We start from the raw sequence: 22918 nt of genomic DNA, 5'->3' as shown, positions 1-22918 counted from the left end.
TATATTATAAACGAATAAAACTAATAAAAAAAGTTTTAAGTCAAGGACTACCTGGGTAAAATTTCACTCGTTACCCCTAGCTTGAGTGAAGTCAGCTCCATAACAATTTCTGCCTGAGTAGATGATCAAAGTAAGATTCCCTGCTGTTTCATGTGAGGGCTATGTCCGTTAAGCAGTTTGTTACCAGGAAATTACATAGACAGGCCTGGTCTAGCTCTCCTTCCTTTTCCTGGAAAGCCTGCATATAGAGACTGGCAGCAAAATGGCTGATGGGTTGTTGTTATTTTAATGGGATGAAATTTATGGCATTGTTCTACTCTACCAGGGAGTAGTGCTTTGCTGGTAGTTTTAATGCAGGACAGTTAAGGAGGGCAATTGGTGGATTATTCTGGTTTATTTCTTCTCCTACTAAAAATCATCAGCTGGCAATTAACACCAGTCATTTCTCAGCATCGGAAGGGCTGTGTTAGCCTTTTGAGGTAGCATTAACAAAATCTTGTAAAACTAAAAGTATTTCTCCCTTTCTTTCCTTTTACTCTTTGGAAAACTAAGAAGGGTCTCTTAGTTTCCCATACCCTCCCTCCTTTTGTGGAAATAATATTGTTGCTTGAAAAATTATAGGAAAAAGAACTGCACTTTAAATGGAAATAATATAAAAAGCCAATATAGGTGCATGTACAATTATTTGATATAGAAAGTCTTATTTTTATTTAAACCCTTTCAATGAATTATCAAATAATTAAACACAAAGAAGTTGGATGACAGTAAACATATCCAAATATGGTTATGAAACAAAAATGGTTTTAAAGTATATCATTAATTTTGAATTACAGGCCATTGAGGTGGTCTCCCATGGAGAATGAGACACGCACGCAGCAGGTATCTCGGGATGGGAGCCCAGAGCTGACTCCAGCACCCTATTTTATTGTTACTAAAGTTTTTACATCACACAGTGTAAGCAAAAGACGTATATAGGGGTGGTTACAATATATCAAATAACAGACACTTTCCAGATGCAAGGCTACAGCAGGTGTTCTTATCAGAGTCTGTCCAAATGGTTGATGAATGCATCCTGTGTCTAGAGCGGTCCGTTTGTTATCTCAGGCCCTTGTGGGAGATGCCCATGGGCATTTGTGCAATTAATCCCACAGGCCATCATCTTAATGACTGTAAATTTTGAATTACAGGCAAAATATTTTTTTTTAAAAAAATGGGTGCAACAAGAGCCAGAAATTCTGTACAAAGGTTTGTAGTATTTCTCAAGATAGCTCCTTCCTATTACCTCCTTGAAAATTCATTTGATTTGGTGATGAGTTGGCTTTTATGTGCACTCAGAAAAGCCAGAGTATCATATCAAAGAAAGAGATTTTACTTTTCTTGAATCAATAATCTATTGAAACAAATTTTAAAATGCAGGGAAGCACTATTGCCTAATATCCAGGAGCTTTCTTCTTAATTCTAGATAAATAATCATGCAATGGTATCAGAAACAGTGTACAGGGTACTTAAGACTATAGATGAAATCTAACTGCAATGTTCTTAACTATGGGTATTGTAGAAGGGGCATTTTTACAGATGAGATACTTGCAAGTTAAAAGATTAGCAAAAAGCAAAATGTGGAAGACATGTCAATTATTAGATTGTGCTATATTGACTACTGTAGAAGCCACATCTCCAGAGAAGCAAGCACTGTCCCTGGACAGGACCAGATCATTCCTTCTCCAAATGGCAAATGGCAATAGATGTATTTAATCTACCAGGTTAATATTCCAAGCCATGCCTCTTTTACTTCTTTGTTGTAATAAGCCTCATCCATAAATATAAAAAGAGCAAATTGAGAAAAATGAAGTAATCTCTAAGGAGACATAAAATATTTTAGGATTATAGTACTTGGAGTACTATTTTAATGTAATGTAATTGAACACTATAAAACCGACATCATTAAGGAGTAATATCAATCTTTTAAGCCAGTTAAGTTTTATAACTATTATGGAAACTATGTTATAAAATGAGAGTCAGATGCCCTTATTATAAACTATACCCATCCAAGTGACTCACATTGAAACCTGTCTTCCTAGCTGAAAGCCATGTTTTAGTTATTTCTCTCCCACTGCCTTGTATCCCTGCCCTGTGGCTAGTCTCATGAACTTATGCTTTATTTCTGTGATTTGAGAAATTCAAGGTTTCCATCCAACATTTGAAGAAAGCAAACTAAAGCTTAAATGTGATTCCAAAACTCTGGCATGATTTTACTTGTGGGATGTATATTACCTCCATTTGCCCCTCACCTACAAAATGTCTTTATCTTTCATAGAAGAAAATATAAAGAAACTTAAATCTCATTTTCTTTCCTCTTGAAAAGATAGTTGCAGTAATCTTGTGCCCAGCAGTGACTGTTATTTGATTGAATGGAAAGTTCCCATACTTGCTTTAGTCTGTACATTTTAAGTTCCTGTGAGATTTATTTTTTTCCTAAGACAAGATAAAATGTAATAATTTGCAGGTGGAGGACATCTACATGTGATATATAGGAAAATATTCTTTTACCTACCAGGCTATTAATATTTACCTACAGAATTGTTAATTTTTCAAAAAGATGCACCAGGAAATGTATATATTAGTGAAGAAGAACAGTGCAAGACATTGTATTAAATTGTATTCGTATCAGTTTAAAAATCTCAATTTTTCCTGTGGTTTGTTTTAAAAAAATATAAGCTGTCCTTCAATTTTAGAATTTTAGTTCAGTATATTTGTCATGTAATATTTATTGCTAATTCAGCTCTAACATGCGGTGTACACAGCTGGCAGACTTAAAGAAAAACTACAGGAATTTTATAATATGAAGTGCAATGAAGTTAAGAGTACGCAAAGTCACACTCATGGTATTATTAGAATGACTTTTATTAATGCACTACTTCAAGAATAGTTTAAATAACAATTCTTGACAGAAGTCCTTCATTAATACCTTAATGATAAATGGTATAAATTTTAAGATGCAAGTTAGAGAGCTATTGTTAAATTAATAAAATATTGAAAGTCACCTCTCATATTACATAGTTCAAAAGGGTTCAAATTTCTTTATGAAGAAATTATTTTCTAAGAGGAAGATTTCCTTTCATGAGCTCTATAAAACTGTTAGAAAATGAGTGTGATGTGCAAATGTTCTGAAAGCAAAAAGCTGTATAAAACATTCCTAAAAATGTATCAAACATAAAAGAAAAATGGTTTACAAATATTTGTATCATGAATTCTAATCATCATCAGAATCTGAATCATATTTCTTTCCTCTGATTGTTTTCTTATCCAATTTTGTGAAAGAGGTTCCAAACTTCTTTTGGCTTTGGAAAGGCGGCTCCATTAAGTTGCCACTAAAAAAAAAAAAGAAATTACTAATAATGTAAACATTGAGCAAAACACAAATTGGAAATACAATTGTCTGAAGCCAACTCTCCCTGCCCCTTTGTCATTATGTCAAAAAAAGGATGCATTATTTTGCTTCATGAACCTCTTAGGATTATAGTAAACATTTTTAACAATTATGTGATTAAAAACACAAGCAATGTCCTGCTGGATTGGTTGCCTAGCTCACCTAGTTCACAATCAATTGGTCCACACAGTGGCCAACCAGCTGCCCAAGGAAGCCCATCAGTTTCAACAGATGGCTTTCAGAGATAGCACTTAGCAGTAGCAAAAGCACTCAGATTTATATACTGCTTCACAATGCTTTACAGCCCTAAGTGGTAATGTGAAGAGATAGTCACACTGCTATCAAGGTTAACAACACTTGATCCCCATGACTTCAATGTATTGATCCAACTCCTTTTTGAAACCAGCCAAACTGATAATCAACAATATACAGGTAGTCCTTGACTTAGGACCATAATTAACTCAAGATTTCCGTTAAGTGAGACATTTGTTAAATGAGTTTTACCCTGTTTTATGACCTTTCTTGCTTCATTTGTTAAGTGAATCACTGATAAGTTAGTAACCCGGTTGTTAAGTGAGTCTGGCTTCCCCATTGACTTTGTTTATCAGAAGGTAGCAAAAGGTGACCTTGGGACATGACCTTGGGATGCAACAACAGTCATAAATATGAACCAGTTGCCAAGCATCTGAATTTTAATCATATGATTATAGGGATGCTGCAAAGGTCGTAACTGTGGAAAACGATCGTAAGTCACTGTTTTCAGTTTCATTGTAATTTTGAATGGTCATTAAATGAACTGTTGTAAGTTGAGGATTACCTGCATTGCAATAGTAGCAATAGCGCTTAGATTTATATACCGCTTCATAGTGCTTTGCAGCCCTCTCTAAGAGGTTTACAGAGTCAACATATTGCCCCCAACAATCTGAGTCCTCATTTTACTGACTTTGGAAGGATGGAAAGCTGAGTCAATCTTGAGCCGGTCAGGATTGTACTGCTGGCTGTTGGCAGAGTTAGCCTGAAAAACTGCATTCTAATCATTGCATCATCATGGTTCTTTATATCTTGTGGTAATAAACTCCAAAATTTAATTAGCAAAAGTATACTTATCCCTTGCATTTTTCTTATAAGATGGCACCTAGAAATTAGTTACATTTTTGTTTGGGAACTGTTATCACTGTTATCTTGTAGTAGATTAGGGAAGGATATTAGAAATTTGTAATAGTAATTAGAATGTTTGACAACTGAGATTGATTTGAAAATCAAGGTGGATGAGGAAAAGTTGAATGTGGTTGGATTGATGGTTGAAAAATGGAGATAGCAGGCAAAAGAACAGGACACTGAACAGAGAAAAAAAACCTGAATAGAAAGAAGACTGAAACTGAAAAAGGAACTTGATTGGTGGCTAACCTAGTGACATTCAAACTCAAGATTCTTTCCAGAAAATGAAAGAGAGCAAGAAAGATAGCAGAATATTCAAGTGACTGGACATTTAGTTTAGGTTTCTGTATTTATGAATCTCTAGTAAAAATTGATGGCCTTGGATACAGGCTGCTTTTGACAAATGTTAGTTTTGTCTTGAATAAAATCTCATTTAGACATCACATGGTGATGGATAAATGGGCATGTATTACGAAACCTGATTTGGCAGTGATGAAGCAATAGCTTTGTGAGAAATTTGCCTTCCTAAATTTCAGGTCCATCAACAGCTGAAGTGTTGTGGCTGGGATGATGGTGGCAATGACTGTGCATGGAATGTTTGCTGTGATTAGATGTGCTGCTCTGCTGGTGCTTGGACTAGAAAAGGATTATTTGAATAACTTTGAGTCAGACCTATATATGGAGCAGAAATAGTGTTCCAATCCTCTGATGGCTCTAGAGGATTTGCACTGGGTTCCTGAAGGTGTGTGTGCGGGGGTGCCCTTCTTTGTCTTATTGGAGCTTGCGTAGTTTTTTATACCATGCCCTTGGTTCCCTACTGGATTGCCTAAAAGGACTGGGGGCTGGAGGAACCATTTTATAGGAATGGGTAGTGAAACATTTGACTACAGTGAGGGAAAAAATTATTTGATCCCCTGCTGATTTTGTACGTTTGCCCACTGACAAAGAAATGATTTTTAATGGTAGGTTTATTTTAACAGTGAGAGACAGAATAACAACAAAAAAAATCCAGAAAAACGCATTTCCAAAAAGTAATAAATTGATTTGCATTTTAATGAGTGAAATAAGTATTTGACTCCTTCACAAAACATGGCTTAGTACTTGGTGGCAAAACCCTTGTTGGCAATCACAGAGGTCAGACGTTTCTTGTAGTTGGCCACCAAGTTTGCACACATCTTCTTTGCAGATCCTCTCCAAGTCATTAAGGTTTTGAGGCTGAGGTTTGGCAGTTCGAACCTTCAGCTCCCTCCACAGATTTTCTATCAGATTAAGGTCTGGAGACTGGCTAGGCCACTCCAGGACCTTAATGTGCTTTTTCTTGAGCCACTCCTTTGTTGCCTTGGCTATGTGTTTTGGGTCATTGCCATGCTGAGATACCCATCCATGACTCATTTTCAATGCCTGGCTGAGGTAAAGGAGGTTCTCCTTTACAATCTTGCCTGACATCCTTGGACAGCTCTTTGGTCTTGGCCATGGTGGAAAGTTTGGAATCTGATTGCTTCTGTGGACAGGTGTCTTTTATACAGGTAACAAGCTGAGATTAGAAGCACTCCCTTTAAGAGAGTGTTCCTAATCTCAGCTCGTTACCTGTATAAAAGATACCCAGGAGCCAGAAATCTTGCTGATTGATAGGGGATCAAATACTTATTTCACTCATTAAAATGAAAATCAATTTATAACTTTTTTGAAGTGCATTTTTCTCGATTTTTTTTGTTATTCTGTCTCTCACTGTTAAAATAAACCTACCATTAAAATTATAGACTGATAGTTTCTTTGTCAGTGGACAAACATACAAAATCAGCAGGGGATCAAATATTTTTTTCCCCTCACTGTAACTTTTCCATGCTACTTTTGAATAGGAAGCCACCAGAAGTCATCTGCTGGTCATGCATGAAGTATATATTGATAATACTCAAATCTGTACTGCTATTTCAGACTGAAGTAAAGATGCAATGGAAATCCTAGCCCAGTGTCTGGAAACCTCTGGCATTTGGAAAAAAAATCATATTTAGTCCAAGAAAGAGTTGCTTTTTGTTCAGAATGATTGTGATTTGAGATAGTCCCAGTATTACTTCTGGACAAATAGTTTAGGACTCTCTTCCTAAAAGGAGTTGGTCTGAAATTTTGGGTTATTTTGATAGTTGCTAGTGGAATAACAGATGGGAACCTGAACTAGCCTTACCTACCTAAGGCTAGTGAATCAGTTGTGGTCGTATTTGAACTAGGATGCTTTGTCCAGAAACTGCTTGGCTGCCTTTGGAAACCATTCGAAAGCTACATCCAGATTATGAATGGCTGCTATGAAAATATTACACATAATTTCCAGTTGCTGCATTGGTTATCAATAGGCTGCCAAGTGCAGTTCAAATAATTGGTTTTGACTTATATATCTTGGCTCCAGGGTTCCTTAGGGACCATTTCCTCTAATGGAAGCTATCTGGCACATCTATGCATGCAGGGTCTTCTCCCTTGTAGTCTTCAGTGAATGTAGATCTGAATGCTGGCCTATAGTATAGGGTCTCTATATTCTGTTATATCTTGTATTGGATATATACATATGAACTACACATACATAAAAATATATAAAACGTTATGTATTTTATAAAAGGTACAAAATATTTGTAATACATTAGTAAAAAAAACATAAATCAGGAAAGCAGAAACCATTAGCCTCAAAAATGATGATTTAATTTAATATCAATTTCACTACTTTGTCAGGAAGATAATTTTTATATTAAGAGTATTATATAACAGTGTATCAGCTACTGTTGTAAGATTCATTTTATTTACCTGTAGTTGATGATATCTGAGTAACCCAATCTCCATTCTAAAGTCTCTGTGGTGAACTCATCTGTGTTGCCAAGATCAGTAAATCCAACCACATAATCTTGAGTTTTTCCATCTTTTATTAGTGCTAATGTGGGAATTATCTTGATGTGAAGTCTCTCACAAAGAAATGGTGATTTTTCAGCATTTAACTTGATAAACTTAGTCTCAATATGCTTTTTTGCAAGTATTGTTAAGTGCTTATCTAATATTAAGCATCTGAGGAAAAATAAAAACATTTAACACATTAAATAGTGAAATCTGAAGTCACTTTTTGTTTTCTAGCTCAAGTAAAGCTGTGCAAAACATTTGAAGTGTGTTTTCATGTTTCTGCATACCTAGTTGCTTCACTAGCAGCAACAGCTGAAATGTTTTCTCCACATATATGCATATAAATGCACAAAGCCCTTTGAATGAACCAAGTGAATATGGTTGTTTTAACATTTTCAAGACGGGCACTTCAGGAAGACCCCTTCAAATGCTTTGCACCACCTAAAAACACCACAAGTGCTATTTTAGTCATTTTCCCATGCCAATGGTAATATAGTCATAGAAACAAAGTTAAAATGGTCTTATATGTAATCTAATCCAACCCCCTTTTCAGTAAAGGAATCTATTAAACCATCCTTAACAGTTTGTCATCCTATTACCACCAATGGTAATTCATAAAATCAAAGTTAAAATGGACTCGTTAGTAATCTAATCCAACCCCCTTTTTCAGCAAAGGAATCTATTAAACCATCCCTGAAAGTTGTCATTCTGTCTGTTTGAAAAGGAGTGAAACAAGGTCCATTATTGTTTTAGGTACAGTATTCTGCTACTTAAGACCTCTTACCTTCAGGAAAATGTTCCTTATACAGATATAATTAAATATTAAAATCAGCAGGTAGATATCAACCACATACCCAAAATTTATTTTACAACTTCCCTTAATTTTGCCTTTGGGAGCTGATACTGTGAAAAATGCAACAACTGGATCTGAAAGTTATCTTAGATCATTGCCATCAGAACTTTGAGATAAATCTTTCAGATAATTGTCCTTAGAATCACCGAACTGTTTCTTATCTTCAACAAACTATTATCAACTTCCTTGATTATGGTTTGGCATGATATGGAGAATCAATATATTATAGTTATTCAAGAAACAACAGCTAAACAAAATACTATATTGTGAATGCAGTTACAATTATGATTAGAAACTTATAGCTAGTTTTATAAAGGGCTCCTAAATTTAAAAATATGGCAATTCTATGCATTAACTAGAAAGGAATTTCAACTTAACAATGAGATTTATTTCTGAATAACCACTAAAGTGTTAATCATATCTAACTTGAACAATAACAACAGACAGTTACAGTTCAGCCGACTCTGATTTATGTTTTTATTGAGGAATAATGGTTCTTTCCATGCCTATGTTATAAGATGAACATTGATTCACTTTAAGAAGTTAAATTGCTAAAAAGATACACTAAACTCAGTCAGTACTAGGAAAAGAGTTTCCAAATTTTCTGAGATCTCTTCAACAAATGATTTTAGCAAAGATTACCTGAAGGTTGAATCTTTATAAAAATGACAGACCACATTTTTGCTCCCTTTTACTTCTTGAAAAAATTCTCGTTCACTGGGGATTTCTCGATATTCTCCATGTCCTTTTGAAAGCCATTCCTATTAATAAGAATACAAAGTTTTATACTTGATGCCATGAAAGAAATCATTCCTTGAAATGTTGCACATAAGATTATATTTCTACAATTATTCTGTGAGGACAAGTTCTACTATGTCTAACCACCTGATGAATCCAAATCCCAACTTCAAAGTTGCATTGGTGGTAATTTTAGCATTTCTGATTTGCTTTGAAGTTGGTAAATGTTAGTTCCAAAATGAATCATATATTTAAATAAAAAGCACTTCAACATTTATTATAAATCATTTCCAAAACTAAAAGGACTAGAACAGAAAGTGTGCATTCCAAAAAACAATGTTTTAATGGTTAATACTCTTAATATGAAGTAAATTCCCAGTGGAATCATGCGCATATTTGTTCCAACTTATCCGCCAATTATATTCAGGAATTATATAGGTCTGCAACCATTGTGTATTCGTACAGTAATTTAATTAGTCACAAATATCTGTATTCCAAATATCACTTCCACTCTAAAATTCTTGAAGCCATTTTAGTGATATAGGAACTGCAATTACTTAGTTTGTATTTGAGTTACATTGCAAGTATAAATTATATCAAATTCACTTTTTCACTTCATCTTTATTTTTAAAACTGTGGCCTCGTGCATACTACTCAAGCTCAAGGGTAACCATTTGGCTCCCAAAAACTGTTCATGAATTTTTTAGCAGAAAAAACTCAATCTAACCTTTCATAAAGATTTTCAACTACACTTGTGTATATTCCTGAGTTTTTTTATATCACAACACTTATTGATTTTGATAATTGTAATGACTCAGGAAGTCTTAAGATATGTATAGACTGGGCACAAGAAGATATTATTATATTGTTTTTCATCCACTATATGGAAAATAATGAAAGGACAATTTTGGCTTTGGCAGGAATTGTTCAACACTTGAAGAATCTGTCAGCCAATGTCAAAAGAATTCAAGAAGCTAGAATGTTATAGCAGCTAGTCCAATGCCTAACTACAGGGAATCAGATAGTCTAAGTCAGGGCTTTTCAACCAGTGGTACGCGTACCACTTGTGGTACTTTGCCACATGGCAGCTGGTACCTGATTGCTAGCCAAGTGTAGCAGGGGAGGGGAATGAGCCAAAGTGAGCCAAGCCTGAGGGAGAGGCAGCTGCAGCTGCAGGACTGTCTGGGCTTGGCAGAAGCCCCAGGAGCTGGCAGGGCTCCAGCTGACTGGCGCTTCCAAAAGCAGCTTGGAGCTGGAGGTGAACTGAAGAAAAAAAAGGGGGGGGGAGAGGAGAGACTATAAAAGAATGTGGTTTGGGTGGGAGAAGGGGAAAAAAGACACCAGGAAAGGTTTAATCCCTTTAAACAAATGTAATTATATGAGCCGAGGTGGCGCAGCAGTTAGAGTGCAGTACTGCAGGCCACTTTAGCTGACTATGTTCAGCAGGTCAGCGGTTCAAATCTCACCGGCTCAAGGTTGACTCAGCCTTCCATCCTTCCGAGGTAGGTAAAATGAGGACCCAGATTGTTGGGGGCAATGTAAATATATATATATACATTGCTTACTGGTGTACACCACTTAGAGAGTGCTTGCACTTAAAGCGGTATATAAGTCTCATAAATAAATAAATAAATAATTAGTTTTACCCCCTTTAACTGAATCTGTCTGTGGCTTTTAGAAAGTTGTCTTTGAAGGTAAACAGGCTTAATTTAAAGCTGAAGCTTTTTGCAATTGCCCGAGCCTTTCAGTCAAGGATTGCAACATTGTGACATGTGACACGCCTGAGGCAGCTTAAAGAGAAAAAAAAAACGGGAATTTGTGTTTCTTTATTTTCTAGCTTTGCACTTGATTCCTGTGTCTTTTAAGGGTACAGGGAAGGGATTGGAAAAGCTCAGAAGGGCCAACCAGCTAGATCAGGAATCTACAAATTTAGCAACTTTAAGACCTGTGGACTTCAACTCCCAGAATTCCTCAACCAGCCATGAGGGCTGAGGAATTCTGGGAGTTGAAGTCCACAAGTCATAAAAGTACCAAGTTTGAATTCATCATACATTTGTCAGTGCAAAAGGAAAGTGATTCAGCAAAGGAACAGTGACAGAAGAAATTAAAACTGGTTCTTTTTTTCTACAGTTTGTAATATTTTATTAGATTATAGAATAAAATACAAAAATACAAAAGCAAATAGTAGGACACAGTGGGGAGGAAAAAGGGGGGGGAAGTGAGGGGAGAAGGGAAAAAGAACATACTTCCTCTGTTGCAGTAGAAGGAAGCATTAACACTGAACCTCAACTTTACTTTTGCATAATATTATAAACCCCTTTATGAATTACTGCCTTGTCGTGGCTAAGGGGCTTGCGTAACTCATTGAAGCTATAAGCTATGCCGTGCAGGGCCACCCAAGACAGACAAGTCATAGTAGAGAGTTCTGACAAAATGTGATCCACTGGAGAAGGAAATGGCAAACCATTCCAGTATCTTTGCCATTAAAACCCCATGGACAGTACTAAAAGGCAAAAAAATATGACGCTGGAAGATGAGCCCCTCAGGTTGGAAGGTGTCCAATATGCTACTGGGGAAGAGCAGAGGGCTAATACTAGTAGCACCAGAAAGAATGAAGCGACTGGGCAAAAGCTGAAAGGCCGCTCAGCTGTGGATCTATCTGGTGGTGAAAGGAAAGTCCAATGCTGTAAAAATCTTTTCTCCATAGCAGTGGTTCTCAACCTTTTTAATGCCGTGACCCCCAACCGGTTGTAAGTCGAGGACTACTCAACCGGTCGTAAGTCGAGGACTACTCAATGGGTTCAGCACCGTTTGCAGAATGGGACTTTTGGCGGGCTCAGCAGGGCAGAGACAGCCTGGACAATTCCTATTGGCTTTTGAAAGCCAATGGAATTAGACTCTATTCAAGAGAGTCTATTCTATTGGCTTTCGAAAGCCAATAGAATAAAAGGGAGTAGCACAGCTAAGGAAAAGGGGGGAAAAAATGGCAGACTGCGTTGTTTGGCGACCCCCGTGAAACGGTCGTTCGACCCCAAATGGGGTCCCGACCCACAGGTTGAGAACTGCTGCTCCATAGGAACCTGGAATGTAAGATCCATGAATCAAGGCAAGCTAGACGTAGTCAAAAAAGAGATGACAAGACTGAACATTGATATCTTAGAAATCAGCGAACTAAAATGGACAGGAATGGGTGAATTTAACTCAGGTGACCATCAGGTATACTACTACGGGCAAGAATCCCTCAGAAGAAATGGAGTAGCCTTCATAGTCAATAAAAGAGTAGGAAAAGTAATACTGGGATACAATCCCCAAAATGACAGAATGATCTCAATTCGAATCCAAGGCAAACCATTTAATATCACAGTAGTCCAAATCTATGCCCCAACCACTGGTGCTGAAGAGGATGAAATTGACCGGTTCTATGAAGCCCTACAGCACCTTATAGAATTAACACCAAAAAATGATGTCCTTATCGTCATGGGGGACTGGAATGCTAAAGTAGGAAGCCAAAAGATAACCGGAATAATAGGTAAGTTTGGCCTTGGAGTACAAAATGATGCCGGGCACAGGCTGATAGAATTTTGTCAAGAAAATATGATGGTCATAACAAACACTCTTTTCCAACAACCCAAGAGATGGCTCTACACATGGACATCACCAGACGGTCAACACAGAAATCAGATTGACTATGTACTCTGCAGCGAAAGATGGAGAAGCTCTATACAGTCAGTAAAAACAAGACTAGGAACTGACTGTGGCTCAGATGGGGCGTTGTCTTACCTGAACGTCTTTTCTCAGCATGAGGAATGTAGAATCCACGAATGGGTTTTAGAAGTCCTCTAGCCCATTTAGACCAATCAATCAAAGTTGCCACGCCCCTGCAGGGTCTGACCATGCCCCAGTTTCAAAAAAGGGCGAAGCCAATGATTGTGTAACGTGATGGCTCCTGAATTGCTGACACTGACCTGACTGCTAAAGTGAACAGGGAGGGGGTGGATTCTACATTCCTCACGCTGAGAAAAGGCATTCAGGTAAGACAACGCCCCTTCTCCAGCATATAGAGGAATGTAGAATCCATGAATGGGACATACCAAAGTTCCTATGAGCCCATGGGTGGGATGCAGGCCGGTGAAGTGTCGATGTTGAAATGGACCACCTGCTGTAAGACCTGGCGGCTGAATGCGGCCTCTGCAGAAGCAAACTTGTCGAGCTTGTAATGACATATGAAAGGTGAAGGGGATGACCACGTCGCCGCCCTACAGATATCAGCTATGGAAGTCTGAGTTTGCCATGCTGTTGATGTGGAAGCGCTACGCGTAGAGTGTGCCATTAAGCGGCTTTGAACTGGTAAAGAATAGGCCTGGTAAGATTCAACAATACAGGCCTTAATCCACTGGGCAATAGTAGAAGAGGAGACCTTCTGCCCTTTGGAACCTGCATGGAAGGAGACAGAGAGTGCCTCCGATTTATGAAAAGGGGCAGTCCTCTTAAGGTAATGACGCAGTGCCCTGCGCACGTCCAGGGAATGCCACTGCCATTCCCGTGCGTGGGAAGGATTGGGACAGAAGTTCGGCAGAACGATTTCCTGGGCCCGGTGAAACAGTGCATTCACCTTGGGGATGAACAGGGGATCCAATCGCAGTACCACTCTGTCCTGGTGGAAGGCACACGGGTCTTCCCTAACAGAAAGAGCAGCCAGTTCAGAAACCCACCTTGCCGATGTGATGGCCACCAGGAAGGCCACCTTATGGGACAAATAACGAAGAGAGCAAGATCTGAGAGGTTCAAAGGGAGGTCCCGTAAGAGCCTGTAGAACTCGGGGCAGCTCCCAAGAGGGGTACCGATGTACTACAGAGGGTCTGCTATTGGTGACTCCTTTGATAAAGGATTGAACCCTTGGGTGATGAGACAACGGCGTGGAGTTAGCACAGGTGAATACCGTGGAAAGCACGGCCACCTGCCTACGGATAGTGTTGGGCGCCAAGCCCATATCCACTCCATCCATAAGGTATTCAAGAATTCTCGGAACAGTGGCACCCCTGATATGTGCTCCGCCCTTAGGGACAGAAAATTTTTCTTCGCCCATGACCCCAGTAGCCAGGCCTCAGACATCAGAGCCCGAGATTGGGTTCCACCCTGCCTGTTTACATGGGCCTTTGCCGCCACATTGTCCGTCAGGACCAGCATGTGGCAGCCTGCAACCTTTTAGTGGAAATGACGAAGTGGCAGGTGGCTCTGAGTTCTAACTAATTGATACTCTGTTTGAAATCCCATTGGGACCACCGCCCCTGGGTAAACTGAAGTTGGAGGTGTGCCCCCCATATGAATAGGCTGGCATCCATGGTCAAGATCACCCAAACTGGTTCTCTGAAAGGAGAGCCCTTGGACAAAGCTGGAGATAGCCACCAGAGAAGAGATGTGAGCGTTAGTGCAGGGACCCATACCCACTGGGGAAAGGAGTCTACGCCCCGCCTCTGGTAGAGAAGCAAAAACCACTGTCTCGTGTGGAGCCTGGCCCATGGTACTATGGCAATGCAGGAAATCAGCTTACCCAACAATTGTGAGAGCAGAAGTAGGGTTACCCATTTTTTTTCTGCGCACTTTGAGGATTAGTGTACAAATGCTGATCTGACGCTCTTGCAATAAGAAAACTTGGCACAGGTTGGTATCTATTATTGAGCCCAAGTGTAACACTCGGTTGGTTGGAGTCAAGTGACTTTTTTGAAAGTTGATCAGAAAGCCGTGGATCTTGAAGCATCCTGATTGTCAGTGCCAAGTCCGAACGAGTGTTCAGTATCGATGACGACTGGATTAGAATATTGTCCAAGTAGCACTGAACGTGGACCGGCACCAACCTGAGCTGTGCGGCAAGAACCGCCAGGATTTTGGTGAAGACCCTGGGGGCTGATGAAAGGCCAAATGGTAAGGCCTTGTACTGGTAATGATGGTTGGAATACCTGAATCTGAGAAACCATCTGTGATACAGATGTATGGGGATGTGAATGTATGCTTCTGTAAGGTCTATTGACGTCAGGAAATCCCCCTGACGAATACTACCCAAAATGGAATGAAGGTTTTGCATTTTGAACTTGTGATACACTAGGTATGAATTTAGGGTCTTGAGATCGAGTATTGCCCTCCAACCCTCCGAGGCTTTGGGAACCACGAAGAGGATGGAGTAGAACCCCTGTCCCCATTGATCTGGTGGTACCTGCTCTATGGTCTCTATGTTTAGCAGATGCTGAATGGCCTCCTTCATGAGACCTTGCTTTATGGGATTTCGTGATAGCGGGCAGGCGATGAAACGCCGAGGAGGGGAGGTCAAGAACTCCAGAGACAGACTGTCTCTGATGGTGGTGAGAACCCAGGTGTCCTTGGTGGTGTCTTCCCATTTGTGGAAGTAATATGTCAGTCTGCCACCAATAGGAGGGGGTCCGCTCCGAGTCATTTTGACTTACGGAAGGGATGACGAGCAAATTTGGAAAACTCAACAGTGGCCACAGGATTGGAAAAGGTCAGTTTAAATTCCAATTCCAAAGAAAGGCAATGCCAAAGAATGTTCAAACTACCTCACCATTGCACTCATTTCACATGCTAGTAAAGTTATGCTTAAAATCCTGCAAGCTAGACTCCAGCAGTATGTGGATCGAGAACTACCAGAAGTACAGGCAGGATTTTGAAGAGGCAGAGGAACTAGAGATCAAATTGCCAACGTACGCTGGATCATGGAGAAAGCTAGGGAGTTCCAGAAAAACATCTATTTCTGCTTCATTGACTATGCTAAAGCCTTTGATTGTGTGGATCACAACAAATTTTGGCAAGTTCTTAAAGAGATGGGAGTACCAGACCATCTTATTTGTCTCTTGAGAAACGTATATGCGGGTCAAGAAGCAACAGTGAGAACTGGAAACGGACCCACTGATTGGTTCAAAATTGGGAAACAAGTCCGACAAGGCTGTATACTGTCGCCCTGCCTATTTAACTTATATGCAGAGCCCATCATGAGAAAGACAGGGCTAGATGAATCAAAAGTTGGAATTAAGATTGAGAAATATCAATATCAACAACCTAAGATATGCAAATGATACCACTCTAATGGCAGAAAGTGAAGAGGAACTAAAGAGCCTCTTGATGCGGGTGAAGAAGAAGAGTGCAAAAGTTGGCTTGAAACTCAACATTAAGAAAACCAAAATCATGGCATCCAGCCCTCTCAATTCCTGGCAAATAGATGGGGAAGAAATGGAGGTAGTGACAGATTTTTTTTTCCTGGGCTCCAGGATCACCTCAGATGGGGACTGCAGCCAAGAAATTAAAAGATGCTTGCTCCTGGGGAGGAAAGCTATGGCAAATCTAGACAGCATACTAAAAAGCAGAGACATCACCCTGCCAACAAAAGTGTGTATAGTCAAGGCCATGGTTTTCCCAGTTGCAATGTATGGATGTGAAAGTTGGACCGTAAGAAAGGCTGAGCGACAAAGAATTGAGGCCTTTGAACTATGGTGTTGGAGAAGACTCTTGTGAGTCCCTTGGACTGCAAGGCATTCAAACCGGTCTGTCCTAGAAGAGATCAACCCCGACTGCTCTTTAGAAGGCCAGATCCTGAAGTTGAAACTCAAATACTTTGGCCACCTAATGAGAAGGAAGGACTCACTGGAGAAGGGCCTAATGCTGGGAAAGATTGAGGGCAATAGAAGAAGGGGACGACAGAGAATGAGGTGGCTGTCAGCCTCCCTACCGGTTTCGCACGAAGAACACGCTGACAAGATTCTTGTGTTGAAACAGCTCCGTTTTACTTTAGAGAATGCAGTGACGGTAACACAGACAAGCTTAGCACTAGCTCTGTGTTATACAAAGTTTGCGCTGGGAGCAACTGCCTCCCAGCGTTATTTAAGTACATTTACACTTGCACCCCGCCCTAGGTTACTACGGACCACACCTTCACCACACCCGTGCTCATACCCTACACCTGCACTAACCCCGTTCCCACCCTCCTGGCCTCCTATCAGCATTTACATCATTCTGCGAGACAGGCTTCTGCCGGACACCCTGTGTGATTATTGCGATCCGCGGCTCGCCTTCCATCAGCTGACTGTAATTCCACCGCTACTCAGCTGCTAAGCGGGTTTTGGGATGGATCTGCGCATGTGCGACAGTCTTTCTGCGCATGTCAGCTTTTGCTCCGCATGACCGCTGGGCTCCGCATCATTGTTAGACCTTTTAACCATGGTTGCTTGCGGAGACACTGCCCGTTATATGTTCTTCCCTCTTGGCCAGTAGGTTGGTTCCCCCCCTTGCTTGTGTGTCGAGCCCGGGAGGGCTTGACATGCGACCCCCCTACCAGGTATCGTCCTGTAATAGGTAAAACACAAGTTAGTTTGGTAGGGGAGTAACAGGCACATATCCCATCCCCCCAGGTCTTTTAGGATATTTCCGATGATATTTGCGTATCAACCGAGGGGCTTCCATATCGGTTTCCCTCACCCATGATGCCTCTGACATTGGATATCCCTTCCACAGTACTAGATATTGTAGTCGGCCCCTTCTATATCTTGAATCTAATAATTTTTCAATTTCATAATGGCTTCCTCCCACTTGTCCTGGCTGTTGGGGTACTTGTCTAAATGATGGTTTGGTTACTGGTTTCAGTAATCCACTGTGGAAAACTGGGTACACTCTACCAAGGCTGCGCGCTAACCTTAATTTTACTGTTATGGGGTTGACTATACGTTCTATCTTAAAAGGTCCGATATATTTTGGTCCTAGTTTTTTGCATGGTCTGCGTAGGTTTAAGTATTTGGTGGACAAATACACCTCTTCACCAACTTGGAAGGGCTTCTGTGGTCTCCTTTTTTTATCCGCCTGCTTTTTCGTTACTAACTCTGCTTTTTGTAGGGCTTTCTTCACGGTTATCCACACGTTATTGATTTGTTCTTCCCATTCACTTGTTGTTGTGGTCCCGTATTTCCTCGAGGTAGTTCGGGGATAGGGACGAAATCCATTCCATTAACTACCTTAAATGGAGCAAATCCTGTACTATTATGGATGGTATTATTATACGCTACCTCTGCAAACGGTAGAAGTTGAGCCCAATTTGTTTGCTGATAGTTCACGTAACACCTGACGTACCGTTCAATCATGGCATTAGCCCGCTCAGCTCCTCCGTTTGTACTGGGATGGAATGCAGTACTCAATCCTTGGGAAGATCCAATTGATTTAATAAAGTTCCTCCAAAACTGAGAGGTGAATTGTACCCCTCGGTCCGAAATGATCCATCGCGGCACCCCATGCAACCGATAGATATGGGTCACAAAAAGCTTTGCTAGGCGTTTTGCGGACGGTAACCCTTTACATGGGATAAAATGTGCCTGCTTTGAGAACAAGTCTATCACTGTCCAGATAACCGTGCTTCCGTGGCTGGTTGGTAAATCTACTATAAAATCCATGCCTATCTCTTCCCAGGGACGGTAAGGGTCAGAGACTTGTTGTAATAGACCTGCCGGTTTCCCCACTCGTGGTTTGACACCGCACACATGGAACATTCTTGGACATATTTTTCTATATCTTTTTTCATCCCTGGCCACCAAAATTGTCGTTTTATTAGATGTAAGGTTTTCAGGAATCCGAAATGTCCAGCTGGTTTCACATCATGACCTCGGTTCAGTACTTTAAGTCGTAATGATTGCGGAACATATAATTTTCCCCCTTTCCAAGCCAGTCCATCTCTCATAGTGAGAGTCTGTGGATTATTTATTATCCATGGGTCACTTCTAAGCTCACTTTGAAGAGTTAGTACCAGGTCTTCCACTGACCGTATCACCGCGATTTTATCCCTATGTTGGCCAATCGGGGTTATGAGGGCTTGAATCACTTCCTCCCGTTTGCTATGGTACTGCGGTTTCCTTGATAACGCATCTGCAAGGAAATTTTTTCTTCCTGGAACGTACTTCAGTTTGAACTTGAATCTTTGGAAATACAAAGCCCACCTTACATGTTTCGGGGCTAATCGCCTAGGCGATTGTAATGCTTCTAGATTTTTGTGGTCAGTCCACACTTCGAACCCCCCTTTAGCCACTTCAAGGAAGTGACGCCTAGTACTTAACGCCCACCTCACCGCATAGGCTTCCTTCTCCCACACCGCCCACCTGCGCTCAGTTGCACTCAATTTACGGGAAGTAAATGCACAAGGTTGTAATTTGTCTTGTTCATTTTTCTGTAATAATACTGCTCCTACCGCCACATCACTGGCGTCAGTTTGTACCACAAATGGCTCCTCTAGATTGGGGTGTTGTAAAAGCGGTTCTCTAGAAAACAAGGTTTTTAATGTTTCAAAAGCACGTTGGCACTCCAGTGACCAGGTTAAGGGCTGATTAGGCCGAGGATTAACCTCCATAGCTTTGGTACATAACAGATTTGTTAATGGCAATGCTACCTGGGCAAATGATGGAATGAATTGCCTGTAAAAATTAGCGAAGCCCAAGAAACTTTGTAATTGGCGACGCGTTTGTGGCGGTTGCCAGTCTAATACACTTTGGACTTTGGCTGGATCCATTTCTATTCCTCCCCCTGATATTCTATATCCCAAATAATCTAACTTATCCTGGTGAAATGCACACTTCGACAGTTTGACATATAATCGTGCATCAAGGAGTTTCCGTAGTACTTTGCGCACTAATTCCACATGGTCTTTCTTATTATCTGAATATATAAGAATATCACCCAGATATACCAAAACCCCTTGGTATAGATACTCATGAAGCACCTCATTTATTAACTGCATAAAGACAGCAGGGGCTCCTTTCAAGCCAAACGGCATTACTTTATATTGGTAGCTCCCTAACGGACTATTGAATGCTGTCTTCCACTCATCCCCTTCCTTTATACGTACTCTATAATAGGCTTCTCGTAAATCCAACTTGGTAAAAATTTTACCTTTTATCAAATGAGCTAATAGTTCTTTCATAAGTGGAAAAGGGTAGAAATTCTCTACACAAACTGCATTTAAACCCCTGAAGTCTACACACAATCGTAACCCCCCATCTTTCTTTTCTTTAAATAACACAGGGGCTGCCACCCGCGATCTAGCAGGCTGGATAAAACCCCTTGCTAAATTCTTGTTAATATATGTTCTTAATTCTGCCATTTCACTTTGAGTCATGGCGTACATGCGCGGCTTCGGGAGGGTAGCCCCTTTTTCTATATCTATGGAGCAATCAGTCGAACGGTGTGGCGGCAGTACGTCACATTCCTGTTCACTGAAGACTTCTGCCAAGTCCATATATTCCAATGGAATTTTGATTTTTTCCTCATTACTAGGAACTTGGATTCTAGTCATCTCCTTCCCTCTGTGTACCTGTTCATGTTGAGGTGGGTTAGGGCCAATCCCAATGCGTACCCTACGACATCCTCCTTTCCACCAAATAGTCGGTCCCCACTTGTCTAACCAAGCCAAGCCCAATATTTTCTGTCATAAATGGGACTACAATAAATCTTATCAGCTCCCAATGTTCTCCTAACTCCAATCGTACAGGTTCAGTGATGAAAGTAGCAGGTGAACCCCCCAATAAGGACCCATCTACTTGTTCGAACCGTACTGGTGTCTGTAATGCCCTTACTCTAATATCCATATTACGTACTAACCGTTCACTAATGAGACACCTCGTACACCCAGTATCAAGTAATGCCTGACATTGGGCCCTTTTCCCTGAATGTGTACTGATAATTGTAATAGGGAGAGTGAACGGGCGTATGGGTTCGCTTACCATCGGATCTTCTGGTGTCTTTACATCCTCCTGATACATGGTTAGTGGGGTTTCCATTCCACCAATTCCTTCATCGATCTCTACTCTCTCCCTTCGTGGTTTTGGGTTATCGACACGTTGTTGTACTGCCCTCGATCTTTCAGGGACCTTTCCAGGCAATTTCTTCCCCGGTCCTTCTATTCCTCCTATAGGGAATGGTTCTTTGCATTCTGCGGCACGATGGCCCGGTAAATTGCACCGGAAACAACGGAACGTTGCCCGAGCTGAATTATCAGGTGTTCCGGATACTGGCCCCATTGGCCGAGCCTGCCCTAGTGGTCTACGAAACCCCACTGGGTTATCATTCTTAGACCGGAATTCTTGCAACCCCGTATCTAAGTCCGTAACTACTCTAAACCACTCTTGCAATCTTCCAGGAATGCCCCGGAACACACATGCTTGCCTTAACTCCCTGTCTAGACCTGCCTGGAAGTGATGTATTAATAGTCTTTCAGGCCAATTCCGTAATTTACCCGCTACTCTGCGAAACTCCCTAACATATTCTACCACTGGCCGGCCCCAGTGCTTGATCCTGAGGACCTCTCCTTCCGCCCTCCGGATCCTGGATAGATCCTCAAACAGATTCCGAAGAGCTTCTAGAAACGCACCCACATTGGCTAATTACCGGGCATGGTCAGTATGTAGGTCGGCTACCCACTCTAAAGCTTCTCCCTGTAAGGCTGCTGTTATTGCCCCTACCATGGCCCATTGAGACGGGTAAAGGTGGCCGTACTTATCCATATGCCCAATTGCCTGACTCAAAAAAAAGGCCAATCGATCGGGGTTTCCGTCAAAGGTTACATTCATGGGTGGAGGACCCCAATCAACCCCTTCTGCCATCTTCTTGCAAATTTATTGCCAGCACCCTGCCAAGGAAGTCAATCTGGGACAATTGCAGGATTCACGAGTATTCCCTTTCACCCCGGAAAAGTTCACACAACCCACAGAAAGGGAAAAGGGAACACGAAAGGAAACAATTGAATATATGGAAAAGGCCGAGCGCAAACTTTCCTGTCAGCCTCCCTACCGGTTTCGCACGAAGAACACGCTGACGAGATTCTTGTGTTGAAACAGCTCCGGTTTACTTTAGAGAATGCAGTGACGGTAACACAGACTAGCTTAGCACTAGCTCTGTGTTATACAAAGTTTGCGCTGGGAGCAACTGCCTCCCAGCGTTATTTAAGTACATTTACACTTGCACCCCGCCCTAGGTTACTACGGACCACACCTTCACCACACCCGTGCTCATACCCTACACCTGCACTAACCCCGTTCCCACCCTCCTGGCCTCCAATCAGTATGGTCAGTATGTAGGTCGGCTACCCACTCTAAAGCTTCTCCCTGTAAGGCTGCTGTTATTGCCCCTACCATGGCCCATTGAGACGGGTAAAGGTGGCCGTACTATCCATATGCCCAATTGCCTGACTCAAAAAAAAGGCCAATCGATCAAAGGTTACATTCGGGGACCCCAATCAACCCCTTCTGCCATCTTCTCAAAAATTTATTGCACATGGGTGGAGGACCCCAATCAACCCCTTCTGCCATCTTCTTGCAAATTTATTGCCAGCACCCTGCCAAGGAAGTCAATCTGGGACAATTGCAGGATTCACGAGTATTCCCTTTCACCCCGGAAAAGTTCACACAACCCACGGAAAGGGAAAAGGGAACACGAAAGGAAACAATTGAATATATGGAAAAGGCCGAGCGCAAACTTTCCTGTCAGCCTCCCTACCGGTTTCGCACGAAGAACACGCTGACGAGATTCTTGTGTTGAAACAGCTCCGGTTTACTTTAGAGAATGCAGTGACGGTAACACAGACTAGCTTAGCACTAGCTCTGTGTTATACAAAGTTTGCGCTGGGAGCAACTGCCTCCCAGCGTTATTTAAGTACATTTACACTTGCACCCCGCCCTAGGTTACTACGGACCACACCTTCACCACACCCGTGCTCATACCCTACACCTGCACTAACCCCGTTCCCACCCTCCTGGCCTCCAATCAGTATGGTCAGTATGTAGGTCGGCTACCCACTCTAAAGCTTCTCCCTGTAAGGCTGCTGTTATTGC

At 41.3% G+C, this 22918-nt stretch overlaps 1 protein-coding gene across 3 annotated transcripts in view; it reads right to left on the bottom strand.

Annotated features, from left to right (window-relative positions):
- Nucleotides 1-1205: 1205 nt before the first annotated feature.
- The window catches only part of TXNDC9 (thioredoxin domain containing 9), a 39859-nt gene continuing 18146 nt past the window's right edge, over nt 1206-22918 (bottom strand). For all 3 annotated transcript variants that reach the window (XM_039340585.1, XM_039340586.1, XM_039340584.1), the window contains exons 3-5: nt 8958-9076; nt 7376-7630; nt 1206-3368 (exon numbers count right to left, since the gene is read on the bottom strand). In XM_039340585.1, coding sequence (XP_039196519.1) covers nt 3251-3368; nt 7376-7630; nt 8958-9076 — 492 coding nt within the window. In that variant the 3' untranslated portion in view covers nt 1206-3250. The remainder of the gene's footprint in view (nt 3369-7375; nt 7631-8957; nt 9077-22918) is intronic.

The sequence above is a fragment of the Crotalus tigris genome, unplaced genomic scaffold (assembly GCF_016545835.1).
Source record: "Crotalus tigris isolate CLP2741 ecotype Arizona unplaced genomic scaffold, ASM1654583v1 scf7180000017753.6788120, whole genome shotgun sequence".
NCBI classification, from domain to species: Eukaryota; Metazoa; Chordata; class Lepidosauria; order Squamata; family Viperidae; genus Crotalus; species Crotalus tigris.
Note: the sequence above shows the minus strand (reverse complement) of the source record. Positions and strands in the feature narration are given on the sequence as shown.